The sequence below is a fragment of the Heteronotia binoei genome, chromosome 15 (assembly GCF_032191835.1).
Source record: "Heteronotia binoei isolate CCM8104 ecotype False Entrance Well chromosome 15, APGP_CSIRO_Hbin_v1, whole genome shotgun sequence".
Taxonomy (NCBI): Eukaryota; Metazoa; Chordata; class Lepidosauria; order Squamata; family Gekkonidae; genus Heteronotia; species Heteronotia binoei.
Window position 1 is genome coordinate 17,986,702 of NC_083237.1, and position 18,318 is coordinate 18,005,019.

The 18,318-nt window shown below is 45.0% G+C and overlaps 2 protein-coding genes across 2 annotated transcripts; both read right to left on the reverse strand.

The window, feature by feature from the left end:
- Window positions 1–2,801: 2,801 nt before the first annotated feature.
- On the reverse strand, window positions 2,802–3,737 carry LOC132584089 (olfactory receptor 4N5-like). The gene has a single exon (XM_060255883.1). It carries the CDS (start codon window positions 3,735–3,737, stop codon window positions 2,802–2,804), a length of 936 nt encoding a protein of 311 aa, XP_060111866.1.
- An 8,659-nt stretch (window positions 3,738–12,396) lies between these two features.
- LOC132583230 (olfactory receptor 734-like) lies at window positions 12,397–13,326 on the reverse strand. Its single transcript, XM_060254899.1, has one exon. It carries the CDS (start codon window positions 13,324–13,326, stop codon window positions 12,397–12,399), a length of 930 nt encoding a protein of 309 aa, XP_060110882.1.
- Between the last annotated feature and the right edge of the window lie 4,992 nt (window positions 13,327–18,318).

An 18,318-nucleotide genomic window follows, 5' to 3' on the forward strand; every position in this document is an offset into this window, starting at 1 on the left:
TAGGGTATAATGGATAATTGATCTGTGGATATCTGGGGCTCTGAGGGGCTGTTTTTTGAGTTTGAGGCACCAGAGTTTCAGCATAGTATCCAATGCTTCTCCCCAAAATACTCCTCAAGTTTCAAAAAAATTGGACCAGGGGATCCAATTCTATGAGCTCCCCTCCCCCCAAAAAGTGCCCCTATCCTTCATTCTCTGGAGCACTCCCTAGAGAAGATCCTGATGCTTGGAAAGACAGAAGGCAAAAGAAGAAGGGGATGGCAAAAGATGAGATGGCTGGACAGTATTACTGATGTAACAAACACGAATTTGAGCAGACTTCGGAGGATGGTAGAAGACAGGAGGGCCTGGGGTGACTTTGTCCACGAGGTTGCAAAGAGTCAGACTCAACTGTGCGACTGAACAATAACAAAATCCTTCATTATTTCCAATGGAAGAAAGGGATTAAAAAGGTGTGTGGTCCCTTTAAATGTGATGGCCAGAACTCCCTTTGGAGTTCAACTGTGCTTGTCACAACCTTGCTTCTGGCTCCAGCCCTAAAGTCCCCAGATATTTCTAGAATTGGACTTGGCAACCCTATTGAGGACCTGAAAATGGGAAAGAAATATGTAAGAACATGTCCACTGCTATTCCTTGTCAGCACAGAAACCTGGGATTGGTTAGATCATGACAGGACTCCTCTGCCAGTAGAATGGCACTTGTAGTTCAAACCATGCTCAAGATTCCCATGGAACCTCAGTCACCAAAGTCTTCTGTGCAGACCAGCAGGACAGCTTTAGAAATGTGTTTTGCAAGCCCAACATGTCAGATGTGGGCAGAATAGCTATTCTGCAGACAGGTGATCAGTACACCTGTTCACTTCTTTGACTGCTTCATGTGGAAGATGGTAGAAATGTTCGGCCTAATGACTTTACTTTATACCATTTTTCTTCTTCAGTTTAACAAGGCAACATTTGCATGAGTGAAAAGTATGATTCTAGCATGCCTAGCTTGGTCAACATAGGGGCACATTATAGGGTTACCAAGTCCAATTCAAGAAATATCTGGGAACTTTGGGGGTGGAGCCAGGAGACTTTGGGAGTGGAGCCAGGAGACACTGGGGCGGAGCCAGGAGCAAGGGTGTGACAAGCATAACTGAACTCCGAAGGGAGTTCTGGCCATCACATTTAAAGGGACGGCACACCTTTTCAATTCCTTCCTTCCGTAGGAAATAATGAAGGATAGGGGCACCTTCTTTTGGGGCGCGGCCGAAGGGGGCTCGGAGCCCAGCCCAGCCCAGATGCCCCCTCCTCTCCGCGGGAGCCACCGGAGGGGGGGGAGCAAGGCCAAAAGCGGCCAGCCCGGCCAGCCAGCCTGCCGCCCCACAGTGCCCCGCCGCCCCTGCCACTCACCGGGCCATGTTCTCTCTGGCGGCACCACGACGCACACTGCCCACATCCCCTCCACCCTAGCCCCAGGCCAGCTGCTGCTGCCAGTCATTGGCCGCCCGCCCGCTCAGCCCCTCGGGGGGCCAGCCCAGCCCAGCCAGGCAGCATAGCAGCTGGCTTCAGAAAGTAGCATAGCAACTTCAGAAAGGGGGTGGCCAGGTCAGCCGCTGAAGGGGGCTTGGAGCCCAGCCCGGCCCAGACACCCCCTCCTCCCCGTGGGAACCGCTGAAGGGGGGGGAGCAAGGCCAAAAGCGACCAGAGGGCGGCCAGCCCGGGACAATCGCTGCGGTCCCGCCGCCCCTGCCACTTACCGGGCCACGCTCCTTGGCACCGTTTCCCCCTCCCCCCGCTTCCGTTTTTTTGGGGAGCGGGGGAAGAGGCTGGAAATCCTGGGGTCCCCCGCCAGGGCGGGAGGGTTGGGAAACCTAGCACATTATCAGCTTCTGGTGCTATACTTAATGCTATGGGCAGGGGTTGTTTTTTTAGAAAGATAGGTGGTGGAGCTCATTAGCATAACTCATTAGTATATGCCACCACCACCCCAACAGCCCAAAGCAACCTGAAGCAAGAAAGGAGAGCCCCGGGTGAGTAAGGTCTGCTTGGACTGGCTAAAGATTCAGCTAGCCCAAGCAGGCCTCACTCACCTGAGGCTCTCCTTGGCTGCCCCCCCAGGTCAAAAGGCCAGCCCAAAATCACATAAGAAGGGCTGGCTGCCTACTCTTCAAATCCAGGGATTGTTATGCAGCTGCACCTACTATTCAATGGACAAAATAGGTGAGAGGGAGGAGAGGGAACCCTCAGAAAGGTTCAGGAGCTGAGCTCCTGTGAGATCCTGCTGAATTCAAGGCCTGGCTATGGAGCTTCTTCACAGATTACACATGAAAGTTCCTAACAAAATGGCTCATAGGATTGAACGGAACAGCATTAACTTTCCTGTTGTATTGTGTGAGTTTACTATAAATACTCTTCATTGTTAGGAGCTTGTGGGGTATATTCTATATCTCTGCTTACATTGGTAAAGATTTAAGGCAAGTTGTGTTGAATAAAGAGAAGTGAAGTACAGGTGATTTAAGAACTCACCATCCTTGATAATGGATGACTTAGCAAGTTACCACAGAGAAACTACAGCATTGCAATCTCATTAGTCTAACAGACGACTTTGGATCATTTGGATTTCTTTTCCCCCATTATATAGGTTAAATTCTTCCAAGTCCTTATGAGTTGAAGGCATGTGATTGATCTATCTAGCCCTAAAGTTCTATGAAATAAAAAGTTACTACAGAATTATTTATAATTTACTTCAGTACTAAACAGTCCACAAAATTATACAATAAACCAAACCATCATAATATATTACTGCCTCTGATTTTATTTTCACTTGTTCCTCCTAAGTTTATATTTCCTGAGCATTCTGAACATAGCAACTTTGACCTCCTTGTTCCTCAAGGTGTAGATCATGGGATTCATCAAGGGAAAGACCACAGTGTGGAAGAATCCCACCAACTTGTCAAAGGGGAAGTCCCAGAAAGGATGACAGTAAATGTAAATGGCAGGACAGAACATGATGAAGACGATGATAATGTGGGTGACGCAAGTGGAGGCAGCTTTGCTCTTCCCTTGGCTGGAGCCCATCTTCACCTTGATAAGCAGGGCACCATAGGAGATGAGGAGGAGAATGAAGCACGCGGTGGTGACCAGGCCACTGTTAATAAACATGGCATACTCCAAGGAGTAGGTGTTGATACAGGCTAACCTGATAATCTGGGTAACATCACAGAAGAAGTTATCCAATTCATTTGGACCACAGAACGGAAGTTGGAGGATGAGAGCAATCTGGATCATAGAGTGTATGAAGCCTCCACACCATGCACATAATACCAACACCCAGCAGACGGCTCTGGTCACCATGGTTGCATAGTGTAAAGGGTGGCAGATGGCCACATACCGGTCAATAGCCATAGCTATGAGTAGGAAAAACTCAGCCCCGCCCAGGAAATGGATGAAAAACATCTGAGCCATGCAGCCTTGATAGGAGATAGTTTTTTGTTCATTGAAGAGGTTGGCCATCATGTTTGGAGGGGTAACAGCGCTGTAGCAAATATCCATGATGGCCAAATTGGCCAAGAAGAAAAACATGGGGGACTCTAAGTGGACATCAGTCCTAATTGTTACAATGATGAGGATATTCCCAGGTAAGATGATGACATATAATATTAGGAGGAGAGCAGACATGAACAGCTGCAGTTCCCAGTTCCATGCTAATGCCCGGAGAACGAACTCGTTTACCACAGTGAAATTCTTGTGTTCCATCTTGGACTGAGTAGCCTTGCAACTAAATAATACCAGAGCTGTAAAGTATTAAGAAATCTTTTCTTCTCTGTTGACACATCGTTATATAGCCAATGAAAGGATAAATAACCCAGAAAAGAGTGATTGAATGGTGTCAGCTTAGATTGATGGTTTAAGATGGGGGTGTCAAACATGCAGCCCGTGGGATGGATCAGGCCTCCAGAGGGGTCCTATCAGGCCCACGAGTACATTAAAAGTAGGTTTGCAACTTATGGATACAAACATGAACAACACCTGAACAGCATACTCAGGATTGCTATAGCACAGAAACAGTCTCCAGTTTTTGATGCAGTAATTCAGAACAAGAGGTGCCACTTATCACAGACCATTAAATAAACAAAATATTGCAAGAGTGCTAATGGCCCGGCCCAACAAGGTCTCAATTATGTCAGTCTGACCCTCATAACAAATTATGTCAGATCTGGCCCTCGTAACAAATGAGTGTGGCACCCCTGGTTTAAGATATCTCTGGACCAACTAAGCTTACCTTTGTTGGTGGAAAAGTCCATGAAGTCCACCTGACTTATAGCAACCCCATGGGTTTTTCAAGACAAGAGACAGACGTGGTGGCTTGCCATTGCTTGCCTCTGCCTGGCAGCCCTGGACTTCTTTGGCGGTTTCCCATCCAAATACTAACCAGGACCAACCCTGCTTAGTTTCTGAGATCTGACAAGATTGGGCTACCCTGAGCAGTCAAGAACAGGCTGGATTTATCGCTATCATTTACGAAATGTTTCATACCTAGTGGCTGAAGTCGGGACCTCTTTGTGTGAACTAGTTTTGATATTCCAGAACGTCAGCTTCTGCAAAGGCTCTTTAAAGGTGGTCCGTTCACCCCAAATCATAGGCCTGACTATGAATCCAGAATTGAACCTAGATTTATGGAATGGAATAGAAAACATGAATCACACATAGTGGTTACATTTCACAGTACATAATAGATCTACTTGAATTATAACTCATCGCTAGGCCACACAAACCAGTTCCCATGGAAAAAATGGATGCTTTAGAGGGTGGATGCTACAGCACTGAAGCCCGTCCCATCCCTAAACCTCACCTTCCACAGGCTTCAGATCTCCAGGAATTTCTCAACCCATAGTTGGCAACCGTATTCCAGGACCATGAGCTTGGCAACCAACTCTTAAGAGAAGCCGAGCACAGAAAGTTTGCTATATTCAGTTTTTGAAATGCTTATCGCAAGCACAGACAGATCAGTCAAGGAATTATGAAAGGGAAATACAGATTAGAAATAAAGGCAAAGTTTATTTTCTAACTAACTAAAAAACTGGCAAAGATGCTCTGGTCTTTATGCCTTCCCTGCAAGGTAGGCCAAGCATCCTACAGCCCTTAGCCAAAGCTGATGAAGGTCCCTTTCTGGATGGTCCTTAGGATTGCCAGGTCCAATTCAAGAAATATTCAGGGACTTTGGGGGTGGAGCCAGGAGAAACTGAGGATGGAGCCAAGAGCAAGGTTGTGACAAGCATAATTGAATTCTAAAGGGAGTTTGGGCATTTAAGGGACTGCACACCTTTTAAATGCCCTCCCTCCATTGGAAATAATGAAGGATAGGGGCACCTTCTTTGGGGGCTCATAGCGTTGGACTCCTTGGTCCAATCTTTTTGGAACTTGGAGGGTGCTTTGAGGAGAGGCACCAGATGCTATGCTGCACATTTGGTGCCTCTACCTCAAAAAACAGCCCCCACAACAGCCCCAAATACCCATGGATCAATTCTCCATTATACCCTATGGGAATCGGGGAGGGCCTCCAAACCAGGGGATCCCCTGCCCCCACCTAGGCATTGGCAACCCTACCAGTCCTTATTTCAGAGGCTCAGCAGGAAGGAGGACGTTAATCTTTGACCAGTTAGAAAGTGAGGGGCTTATGCAAATGTCCTCCCCCCACCCCAGAAAAAGATCCAAGGCAGTGAACTATGTCATCCAGCACTTTGAGACTGTGCACAGGCCAAGGAGCAGGCTGCAGAAGAGGTGCAGGGGCTGAGAAAGTCTGTTGGGCTTGTGCACCAGATGGGAAAATCTCATCAAGTATAGAGAGGTTTTCCAAGCCCCAGATCCCAAGAACTACCTGTCAGGCAGGCTATTTAGACAACATTTTGGGGGTCAGATCCATGAAATTTAAGTGACTCGAGCCAGGTCCTTACATGGAAGAAATCTCAAAAGAGGACTGCTTTTCTTCTATGGTTGTCAACTTGCAGGTAGGGCCTGGGGATCTCCTGGGATCACCAGACTTCAGAGATCAGTTCTTCTGGAGAAAACGGTTTCTTTGGATGATGGCCTCTCAGTCATCAAACGCCTGCTGAGTATTCCTCCCCTCCCCTCCCCAAACCCTTCCCTCCCCCAGCTCCACCCCCAAATCTCCAGAAATTTCTCAACACAAAGCTGGCAACCCTACTGACACCGAACCAGAGGACTGCAATTAGAAGTTAAAACAATCCTGGGGAAAATGTACCAGATTAATCTCATGTGCATCTGGGATCAGATTGAAAAGTGAAGCCCAACAGATCAAAGGACACAGGATTGCAAGGTCCTGCGTGTTCATCTCCATTTCCCTCACATAGGTGTTTTTTAGAAATGAAATATTTATACACAAGGCTTTTTTTGTAGAAAGAGCCCAGCAGGAACTAATTTGCATATTAGGTCACACCCCTGGTGTCACCATTGTTTCACACAGGGCTTTTTTGAAGGAAAAGTCCAGCAGGAACTTATTTGCATAATAAGCCACACCCTCTGGTGCCAAGCCAGCCGGAACTGCGTTCCTGTGCGTTCATGCTCAGAAAAAGTCATGTTTATACAGAAGAAGAAGATGATGATGAAATTGGAGCTATATCCGGCCCTCCACTTTGAATCTCAGAGTGGCTCACACTCTCCTCTACCCTCCTCCCCCACAACAGACACCCTGTGAGGTAGGTGGGGCTGAGAGAGGTCTCACAGAGTGAGCTCTTTCAAGGACAACTCCTTGAAAGCTATGGCTGATCCAAGGCCATTCCAGCAACTGCAAGTGGAGGAGTGGGGAATCAAACCTGGCTCTCCCAGATAAGAGGCTGCACAATTAACCACTGCATCAAACTGGCTCTCAAACTTATTAAGTAATTGCAAGGGCTCTGCGGCAGAATCCATTTTAGCTGGTGTAACAACTCCTCCCCTTTCTTGAAAACTAACAGTTTTGTGGAACCACACGAACTACAGCACAAAACCAGATGTATTGTGGCATCGATAACTGCTGAATAAAGGCCTGCCCAATCAGGATTTAACAATAAATTGAATTGCATTAGCAATCTTTCCTCAATGATGTTGCAACTTTAATCATTACATTAAAATTGTAAAAGGGGAGTTGAGAAACGAAGCATCTTAGAACATACTTTCTTTTTGTGTAATGTATTATATAATATGAATGTCCTCGATCAATGTAATATTCTTACAAAATTATTTCCATTTCAATGCCCTATTATCCCCTCTTTTCCTGTTCGCTTATTAGTTCTCAAAATTAAAAAAAAAATTCTAAAAAGACTAACATTTTTTTCCTCTAGCAGGACTTGCATATACAGTATTCCTAAGCATTTGCTCTCCACCACCAGACAGGCTCTAAACCCAAAGGTGGGCTCTCAAAAGGTGAATTGAGACTGCAGGATTTGTTAGGAGCAGGTCTCTGCTTCTTCTCAGTGTTACAGCTCACAAAAATCAAGGGTGAGTGGGATTAGTTGGTGAATGGGGGTGATAGGAAGCATTTCGAAAACTGAAGGAAGCATTTTGAATACGAAAAGTCTCTGAAAAGGCTAAGCGTTATTGAGTTGGACACATATGAACACGTAAAGCCACCTTACACTGAAACAGAACTTCTGTCCATCAAAGTCAGTATTGTCAATTCAGACTGGCAGCAGAATCCTGCCTGATAGATTTTTTTGTTCATTTGTTTTTAGTGAAGAGGTTTTTGTTCTGACTTTGAAAGTTTCAGAGGGTAGCTGTGTTCGTCGGTAGAAGAACAGCTAGACTTGAGACCAGTATCACCTCAGAGACCAAGACGGGTTTTTTTTTTAGTATATGCTTTTGAGAATCAAGGTTCCCCTCCTCGGATACAAGTTGAAGAGAGCTCAGACTCTCAGAACCTTATACCCCAAAATCTTGTTGGTTTCTAAGGTGCTTTCTGGACTCGAATCTAGTTGACTTTAAAAGGAATCATTGGACGATTCACAAAACTGTGGAGGAGCCCCTCCACAGCCTATTTTTTTTCTCACCCCTTAAATACAACATCTATACTTTAAAAAAATCAAGAAACATTCCTTTATGAGGATGCAGGTTCAGATTCTTACAAGTGGTTTTGCATTGAGCAGTTAAAGGCCTCACCACCCCTCTTGCTCTACTCACTCACTGGGTCTGAAGTTGCCTCCATGAATGCCTCTCCCCAGCCCTTCACATCGCGAAGCCCCAAGTTTTCTGGCATCCAGGTCTTGGACTCCCAAAATAAAACCAAACGGGCAAGTCAAGCTGTGAAAGATGATTCTTGATTTCTTGCTCTGGATGTTGGTAAGGGAAACTGGAGCTGATGGCAATAAGGGGGTGGAAATCTTGGTGGCCCAGAGGGAGTTATTCCACCCCCCCTCCAAACTTGTTGCTTTGACATTACCCAGGTTGCAAAGACAGAACACTCGGAGAACTAAGTTTCAAAACTTCATCAAATCACTCTCCCCACCACCCCCAAAAGACAACAGTCATTAGTTTTCCTTTGGGGAGGAGGAACGTGAAAGAGCGGGATCATTTGTCTCAGTTACTTGCTTGTTCATGTGGTTTAACAAAAAATTCAAGAAAGTTCTGAACAGAATTAAGAGGGCAGGGGGGAACCTCACAGTCCTAAGGAAGGTATTCACTATCTGACAGGGCGTTTTTTGTAGAAAAAGCCCAGCAGGGACTCATTGGCATATTAGGCCACACACCCCTGACACCAAGCCAGCCGGAACTGCGTTCCTGCTCAAAAAAAGCCCTGTCACCTATTAAGAAATGATGAAGGGTGATACGCTGTATCAATATATGTTATTTTTTAAAACAGATTTCTGGTATATTCGTAAGAACATAAAAGAAGCCATGTTAGATCAGGCCAATGGCCCATCCAGTCCAACACTCTGTGTCACCCAGTGGCAAAAATTTATATATATATATATATATATATATATATATATATATATATACACACACACACACAAACTGTGACTAATAGCCACTGATGGATCTCTGCTCCATATTTTTATCTAAACCCCTCTTGAAGGTGGCTATGCTTGTGGCCGCCACCACCTCCTGTGGCAGTGAATTCCACATGTTAATCACCCTTTGGGTGAAGAAGTACTTCCTTTTATCCGTTTTAACCTGTCTGCTCAGCAATTTCATCGAATGCCCACGAGTTCTTGTATTGTAAGAAAGGGAGAAAAGTACTTCTTTCTCTACTTTCTCCATCCCATGCATTATCTTGTAGATAACCAACAGATATGAAAATGTCCCTTTGGTGACTGCCCAGATGTTGTATGCTGTTTTGTATATTATTAAAAATCTCTATTTTTTTTAAATAAAGGATGAAGGGTATGGATTTACCCAGGGCAGTTGACACTCCCTCCCACTACGGGTCTCCACACAAAGACTCCTTTTGTGCCCCACACCTCACACCAGCCCAATCCAATCCAGAAACAGACAAAATGCAAACCACATGCCTTGCCCAGCTCTGGGGACACCTGAGGTAACCATGGAGGATGGAGGAGCTGTGTTGCCCTAGGACCCCATTCTGAGTTGTTCTGAATTCAGCTCTCCATTTCCCAGTAGCTTAATTTTAAAAATAAAAGGAGGTGGGGCGCAAGTTGATCTGCAAGCCTACATCCTACATCCTTCCATTTCAAGAAGTGTGGTCATTCTACAGTGGTGAGCAAAAGGAAATCTGTTTAGGCTCAGGGGCCTTCAGCAAGCAGCTCACTTTCCCCATTATTTAAAGTATTCAGGGTTCTTTTTTAAAGCAGGAATGTAGTTCCAGCTGGTCTGGTGTCAGGGGCTGTGGTCTAATATGCAAATGAGTTCCTGTTGGGCTTTTTCTACAAAAAAGCCCTGTGTGGAATAATGGTGACATCAGGGGGTGTGGCCTAATATGAAAATAAGTTCCTGCTGGGCTTTTTCTACAAAAAATCCCCTGAAAGTCTGCATAATCATGGCCAAAGCCCTGACCTGGATAGCCCATGCTAGCCTGATCTCATCCAGGACTCAAGTGTGGGTCCTCACATCACCCGCTGCGGGATTTTTCTCAACTGATAATGCTGAAGATTGAACCTGGGACCTTCTGAATGCCAATCAGATGCTCTGCCTGTGAGCTGCAGCCTCACCCAAATGCTACTTCTGGGGTGCGGCCACACCTCACATTAAAAGCGGGTGTGTAGCGCTCAAATTTGAACCGTTGAATATTGATTCGATGCAGGGCTGTTCAGACGAGCATCCAAGAATGCGACTCATTCTGTTGTTGAGCGATCACACTTCCAAAACTATCACGCTCTTTTCTTGGAGCATGCGTGATCAGATGTTGATTTCTGGGAGGGGGGGGGTCCATTGAACATGCGCCCAACTGTTTGGAGGTGGGAAATCAAACAATGCTTCAGAGGCAGGGGAGAAGGGGGGAAATTTCCGGAATTAACATTGCGGTTTCAAACCAGGGAACTGCCAGGAATTAATTTCCTAGAAATTGGCAGTGACGATGATATCTGGAAATCCTCCACATTGAAAAAAAAAAATTTTTTCCCCTGTTCTGAAGAGTGGGATAACATTCCCCTCCCCCTCCGATCCTGTGTTGATTGGAGAAGCAGAAGCGTCACCTCAGATTCCCAGATGATCTGGCAATGAGCATGTCTGCTGCGGCTTTTTTTTTTTTTAAAGGGTGGGAGTGGCGGTAAACATTCCAAGGGGCAGTATCGTGCGTGAGCTGTCCAAACAGGAAAAAGCCGATTTTGTGCCGCTGTTTTGAAAAAGGGCTGGACTTTCTGCGCTGTCAAATTAATGTGGCGCTGATCCGCAGCAAGTCGGAATGACCCTGGATGATGCTCGATTGCCAGATGTGGATGTCTGAACAAACACATTTAATCCGTCAGCGAGACAGAGCTGTGTCGCCACTAATGGTACGTCTGGCTGCACCCCCGGTTCTGGTTAGATAAGAAATGATTTTTCTGGAGCTTGGTGTTTGTTCTCATGAGCTTTTTCCTCCTTAGTTATCCTCACACACATTCAAGACATACAATTTTTTTGTTGTGAATGCCTTTAACTCAAAAGCAAACATTGTTAGAACCAGCCAAAATGTTGTCCTCCTGGTTAATTTTATTATTCTCCATACTGTGGTAAAGAACTGGAAGGGGCAATTTTTTCTGAGCTTGGCTGCTGACTGTCATGAGCCCTGACGAGGAGGAGCTGGAAGGATTAACAGACCTGGAAGAGTTGCCAGCCAGTTCCTCAGCTGAACAAACAGCAGCTGGCCCATCAATCAGTCTCCAGGCACCAGTGTCAACTGTTGACCATCAATCTCCTCCAAGCTTTCCTCCTCCCATCTCATGAGTTTGAAGCAGGCTCCGGAAAGAACTTTCCGAGTGAAAACATGAGGCACGCCAATGCTTCAGATCTCTCAGCCTTGAGTTCTAGCAGAGTCACTGTCACCCAGGGAGCAGGCTGATTGAGACTCCCATATAGCTCCCACCCAGGACCTGGTAACCTTGTGGAAGCAACAAGTCTATTCTCTGGCTTGCATCCACGCTCCTTCCTGATCCTGACCTGCTTGATTTCCTTGGCACCCTGACCTTTTGGCTTTTGGCCATTGACTTCTGATTCCGGTTTGTGATTCTGCATTGGTGACTTGGCTCCTGCTTGACTTCCTGGACTTTGACCTTGGACTGGCTTTGGACTCCTGCCTGCCTGTGCCCTGAGAACGTCACACTGACAGACATGAAGAGAATTCTGTAATACTTCAACAAGAACTGGACAATTGATTCTGGGTTTTATTGCTGGACATTCAAAAAACATAAAGAGTTTGGACTTCATACTACTGAATGTTTACATCATACAGAAGCTGAGATTTCCACAGCTACGGACTATGAAATATGACAGGAATTGGAGAATCTTGTTTAGATGCCTTTGATTTCTACAAAGGAAGTAAGACTGATTAAAAGTTTAATAAATAAATATAATTATTGAAGAATATCTCCACCGTCTTCTCATTACAAGTCCTTATCTCACCAAGAAAGAAATTGTGACAAAGTACACAAGAAATAAGTTATAATCAGTTTTACAATGAAAAACAATTATAGCAAATTGACATTTCTTCATAATTCTTTTGTCATCTTCTATTTTTACAAATGGGAATCCAGCTGATGCAGTCAAAATACCACCATAGATAATTTAACCAATAAAAACTATCACACCCAAGATAGTTGGATTTTTGTTTCACAGCATGAATAAGAACTGAAGAATGATTAACAGTACCTCCTACTGACATCTTTGTTACCCAAACCAATTGTGTTTGTTAACTCTTGGTCATTGGAGTTCACTGCTGAGTTGGTCCTAAAATGAAGAATCCAAGATGGCTGCCATTCTTTCAGCCTTAGTTTTTCTTACAGAGGAAGTACCTATGGACCACTTTCTTCATGGCCGTGGTGATCTCCTTGTTCCTCAGAGTGTAAATAATGGGGTTCAGGAGGGGGAAGATGATTGTGTGAAAAACAGAGACTATCTTGTCAGGGGCATATTCATCAAAGGGCCGGGCATAGATGTAGATGGCAGGGCCAAACATGAAAATGACTATGGTGATGTGAGAATAGCAAGTGGACAAAGCCTTGCTGGCCAATTCGCCAGAGTTCTTCTTCAGCACAGTGAGCAAAAAGGCATAGGAAACCAAGAGGGCCACAAAGCAGACCACAGAAATGAGGCCACTGCTAAAGATCATCACCAACTCCTCAGCAAAGGTGTTGGCACAGGTGATCCTCAACACTTGGGTGATGTCGCAGAAGTAGTTGTCCAGCTCGTTGGGCCCACAGAACGGGAGTCGAAGAATCAACACGACTTGGATGGTGGAATGGACAAAGCCCCCCAACCAAGAAAACAGCACCAGGATGATGCACAGACGACGGGGCATCATGTTTGTATAGTGCAGGGGTCGGCATATGGCGGCATAGCGGTCATAAGCCATGACAGTGAGCAGGAACATCTCAGAGGCCCCCACAAAATGGAGGAAGAAGAGCTGAGCGATGCATCCCCAGAAGGAAATTATCTTGCGTTCAGCAAAGAAGTCAACCAGCATCTTGGGAGCGGTGATGGAAGAGTACCAGATGTCCAAGAAAGCGAGATTGGCCAACAGGAAGTACATGGGTGAGCTGAGATGGGGTTCACTGCGGATGGTGATGATGATTAGGATGTTGCTGGGCAAGACAATCAGGTAGAAAGTGAGGAAAACGGCAAAGAGGAAGAGCTGGACTCCACGCTGATGGGACAGTCCTGTCAGGATGAATTCTGTCACTTCACTGCTGTTTCTCATCCCTTCAGGGTGTCTGGGAAGGGGAGGTGATTCTACCATCATAACTACGGCCACTCCACTACCATTCTCCATTCTGTGGAGATCTGAGCAGGGGGCACCTGGATAGGAAAGGAAGGCTGAGAGAAAGAAGAGAGGAATGATGGGAAAGAGGAGATCAGGAATTCTCTTTGTCATCAGATTAACAGTGAGAATAGTGACCCTGAGCCAGGCACATCCATTTACTCATCTAGACTTGCTTATCCATCCTGTAATAGAAAAACAAGATCGTTTCAGGGGATAGCCATGCTGATTTGCAATAGAATAATTAAATCTGGTGCTTTCACATATGCTAAATAATGCAGCTTCAATCCACTTCAGTGATCACCGGCAAGTGGATTTTGCCATTTCATATGGTAAACTCCAGTTGCAAAGTGCATTGAGAGTGGATTGAAAGTGCATTATTTAACATGTGTGAAGCTGGAAAGGGCCGTCCAGTCCAACTCAATGCAGGATCGGCCTAGAGCAGGGGTGGCCAAACTTGCTTAACATAAGAGCCACACAGAAGAAACATCAGATGTTTGAGACAAGGAAGGAAGGTAGAATGAAAGCAACTTTAATTTTAAATGCATTTTCCAAGCTGCCAGCTGGCTTGGCTTGGGAAAGTGGTTTAAAGAGAGAAATGCCTTCTCCAAGCTGGCCAATGGGGCAGTGGGGGGCTTCGAGAGTCACACAATAGGTGTGATAGAGCCACATGTGGGCAGCTCCCGAGCCACAGGAAAAGGCTGGCCTAGAGCATCCTTGACAACTGTTCATTCATTCAGCTGCTGCTTGAAGATGGCTGGGAAAGGGGAACTCATCATCCTTCTAGACGGCTGACTCCACTGCTGACCTACTCTTAGGGCGTTTTCGCACTTACCTTACGGCGGAGCGACGTCCCTCTTCACCGCGCAGCGTTTGCATAGATTTCGCACTAATTGCTCCGCAGAACCCGGAAGAGCCGCAAAGTCCCGCGGCTTTTGCGTCACAAATGTAAACTGGTTTTTGGCGGTTTACATTTGCGACGCAAAAGCCGCGGGACTTTGCGGCTCTTCCAGGTTCTGCGGAGCAATTAGTGCGAAATCCACGCAGACGCTGCGCGGTGAAGAGGGACGTCGCTCCGGCGTAAGGTAAGTGCGAAAACGCCCTTACTGTTAAAAAAAAAAAATCCTAATATCCAGCCGGCAACTTTCTGCCCATAATTTAAGTTCATTGTTGAAAGTCCCGTCCTCTACTGCTAGCAGGAACAGCTCCCTGCCTTCCTCTAAGGGTGTTTTTACATTCAGTTTGATCCAGAGTTTTAGATTCTTCAAATCGCCTGCCACCGTTCTGCTTTAATTATTTTCCTTTTACATTTTTGGATTTGCTGCGTTCATTTTTGCATAGCCAAACTTCTATATTTCCTGCTGAAAGCATTTCAATTTTTTTGGGGGGGAGGTGTCTCTTATCAGAGGGCAGCCAGAATACCAGTGCTTTGTTAAATGTATACGATAGCTTGGAGATGGTGTCAACACTGCAAAAACAATACACATGTAAATTGCAAGATGAGGCAAGCAATGATATGTAAAAATTTCAAGTGCTGTCAGTTCTCACGCAAATTACTGCACCTTGTGGTGGCTTTTGGAGGAGTCTTTTAAAACGCATGAAAACTTTTACAATACAAGTTTGAAACGCTTGTAGAGAAATGACCGGATCAAAACTAGTTTTGAGAAAACATTGCAGCAGCAGCACCAGAACTCATCTCTCCTAAACAAATGTAGGTGCAAAACAGTTGTGAGAACGTTAGGTAATGTAAAAGGTGAGTTTCCAATGCGGTGATAGTGAGTCCAAACTGTCAGTGTAAAAACACCCTAAGTGCCAGTGACAGCCTTTCAAAGACTTAAGAGTAATCCTAACCCACCCCCACACACACACACTTCCTCTTCTCCAGAATGAATGTCACCAGTTCCCTCAGTCTTTCCTCATAAGGCTTCATCTCCAAGTGGAACAGATTGATTCAAATTCAGCAGCTCCTTAAAGACCAGTGAGATTCTGGGTGTCTGAATTTTCAAGAGTCAAGGCTCCTTTCGTTGTATCTGATTAAGGGACAGACTCAGAAAATGTTGTTGGTCCCTTAAAGTGCTCCTCAATTTGAATCTAGCAGTTCCAGAAAAACAAGAGAGAACCATGAAGACGAGAGGGCAAAACAGAGAGGAAAGCAGAAGGGGGGGGGGGGGGAGAGGCATCTTCTAACTTGATTTTGATTTCCCCAAAAATCTTCATCTCATAATATTGTCCTAAACAGGGGTGGCATTCTATCAGGAGCTCCTTTGCATATTAGTCCACACATCCCTGAGGTAGCCAATCCTCTAAGAGCTTGTAAGGCTCTTTTTAATGCAAAATATGCAAAGGAGTTCCTGCTAGAATTCCACCCCTGATCCTAAACTAAATATTCTCATTTATGGATACCGTTAGGCTTAGGTGGAGTATTTCCCATCACTGCTTCTCTACGGCAGCAAAAGCTGCACATGGTGGGTTAGTTTCTATAGGATACAAGACTATTATAGGTGCAGATCTGTGCATAAAAAGGGAGTAGCAGAATCTTTAGACTTCTCAATATATATGCTATTGTTGGGAAAGCATGAGATGAAGATGATGAGATGGAAACAGAGAAGCAAGAAAAGCAGCATACAGGCATCCATGGTGTGGCCGTCAAATAGATTTTGAGGATAGCTGAAAAATTAGCCAGCGGGTTGAAGCCAGTTTGCTTTTTTCTGGAGGTAGGAATGGGACAAACAGAAGAATTAATGTATACACACAGCCTTTGGGAAGGCACAGTTACCTTATGGAATTCACTGCCCCAAGATGTGGGGATTGCCTCTACCTTAGGCGGCTTTTCTTTTGTATTGATTTATATCCCGTTGTTCTTCCCAACAGGGAGCCAAGGAAGAAGAAGAAGATGACCGTAGTTTTATACCCCACCCTTCTCTCTGAATCAGAGTCTCAGAGGGCCTTACAATCTTCTTTAGCTTCCTCTCCCACAACAGACACCCTGTGAAGTGGGTGGGGCTGAGAGAGCTCTCACAGCAGCTGCCCTTTCAAGGACAACTCTTGTGAGAGCTATGGCTGACCCAAGGCCATTCCAGCAGCTGCAAGTGGAGAGGTGGGGAATCAAACCTGGCTTTCCCAGATAAGAGTCTGCGCACTTAACCACTACAGCAAACTGGCTGGAAGTTTACAAAACTTCCACCTCCATTTTATCCTCCCAACAATGCTCTGAGGTAGATTATGATGTCAAAGAGAGTCAGAGAGCCGCCCTGAGTCTGTTTCAGCGGGGAGGGCGGGATATAAATTTTAAAAATATATATTATTATTATGAGAGAGAGAGACTAATTCAAGATCAACCCACAAGCTTTTATGGCAAAATGGGGATTCAGACCGGAGAATCCTAATCTGACACTCTAAGAATTACACCAGACTGGGCTGGGCAATTTCATGGAAGGCAAACCACCTCTTGAAAACCCTCTGGGGTTACCATAGATCAGCTGCAACTCGACAGTACTTTAGACCCAGTTTTGTGTAATGATTAAAAGCAATGCGCTGTAATCTGGAGAACAGGGTCAGATTCCCTCCTCCTCCACCTGCAGCTGCTGGGTGACCTTGGCTCAGTCACAGTTCTCTCAGAGATGTTGTCTCGAGCTCTCTCCACCCCACCTATCTCACAAGGTGCCTGTTGTGGGGAGAGGAAGGGAAGGAGATTGTAAACTGCTCTGAGACTCCGAGTAAAGGGAAGGTATAAATCCAATCTCCTCCTCTTAAACACACTCTAATGATTTAGAGCTTAATTAATTCCTACAATTCACTGGTTTTCTTCCTGAAAAGCTTTCTATGGGAAAATATGGCCTGCCCATAAAGAAACAACCTGCTTACATCATTCATGTTCTTTACCCAAGATTGACTTACTCTCTCTAAATAGGCTGAAACATGAAGAAACGTTCTTAGACACAAAACTATTTTGGAAAATGGCACAGCTATTTTGGAAAATGGGTGAAATGGGATCACACCACAAAATCTTTCCAATTTGCCTATAAATTACAGAACATTTTAAATCAGTGTTGGCCTCCCTTTATTATTACTTTTTTGTTTTGTTTTTTTAAAAACCTGTTATTATTTATGTGATATATTTCCATCACAATTAAAGTATTTATCTTGTACAAACAAATCATGTCTCTAGCTGTCCATCTTGAAACACACACATCATTTTTGTAAAGTTATTGGAGGACATCATTTTTTGATATACTTCAATCAGAATGATTGCAATACTGACAGCCTTTACTCACAGCTTGCTCACACTTTACTCTTACAATACTCACTCTTTAGCCAAACATTTTTTTTTGTTCTTCCTTAGGTAAAGTTTCTGCTACTGAATAAATGCATTAAATTACAAGTTATAAAATTATCCTAGGAAGAGACTGTAGAAGCACAGCACAAATTGTGCTGTAGAAAGAGAGCGCTGAAAACAAAAGAGAAATATTATAGTCTGCGATGAAAGGGACACCTTGAAAAAGCAAACATCTTGGAAGTCTTTCTAGGGCATTTCTATCTCAGAACTTATGTTACTGACTGTGGACTAGCAAGGTTTGTGTCAACACCTACCAGCTACAGGGAGGTTGTGGAGAGGAATTGACCTCCCTCCTGCAAAGGGTTTCTTCTGCCCAGCAGAACATCTTCTTGGGAACATATAACTCAGTCTACAAGAGAGAAGCATCTTAAGGGGCTCAGAAGTTCTGGAGCAGGCAGGCCCAAGAGAGCTTCAGAGACAGACAGGCGGCACACACCTGACCCAAGGGGAGTTATTAAAAGTGCAACTTGGGGTTCCCATGAGACTGCAGAACAGAGAACTTTTTGTTGGCAAAGTGTAGCTATGCAGTAACGTAGAGCATAAGCTGCTTCAAGAATAAAGTCAGCTTATTAAGAAGAGAACAAACAAAGAGAACA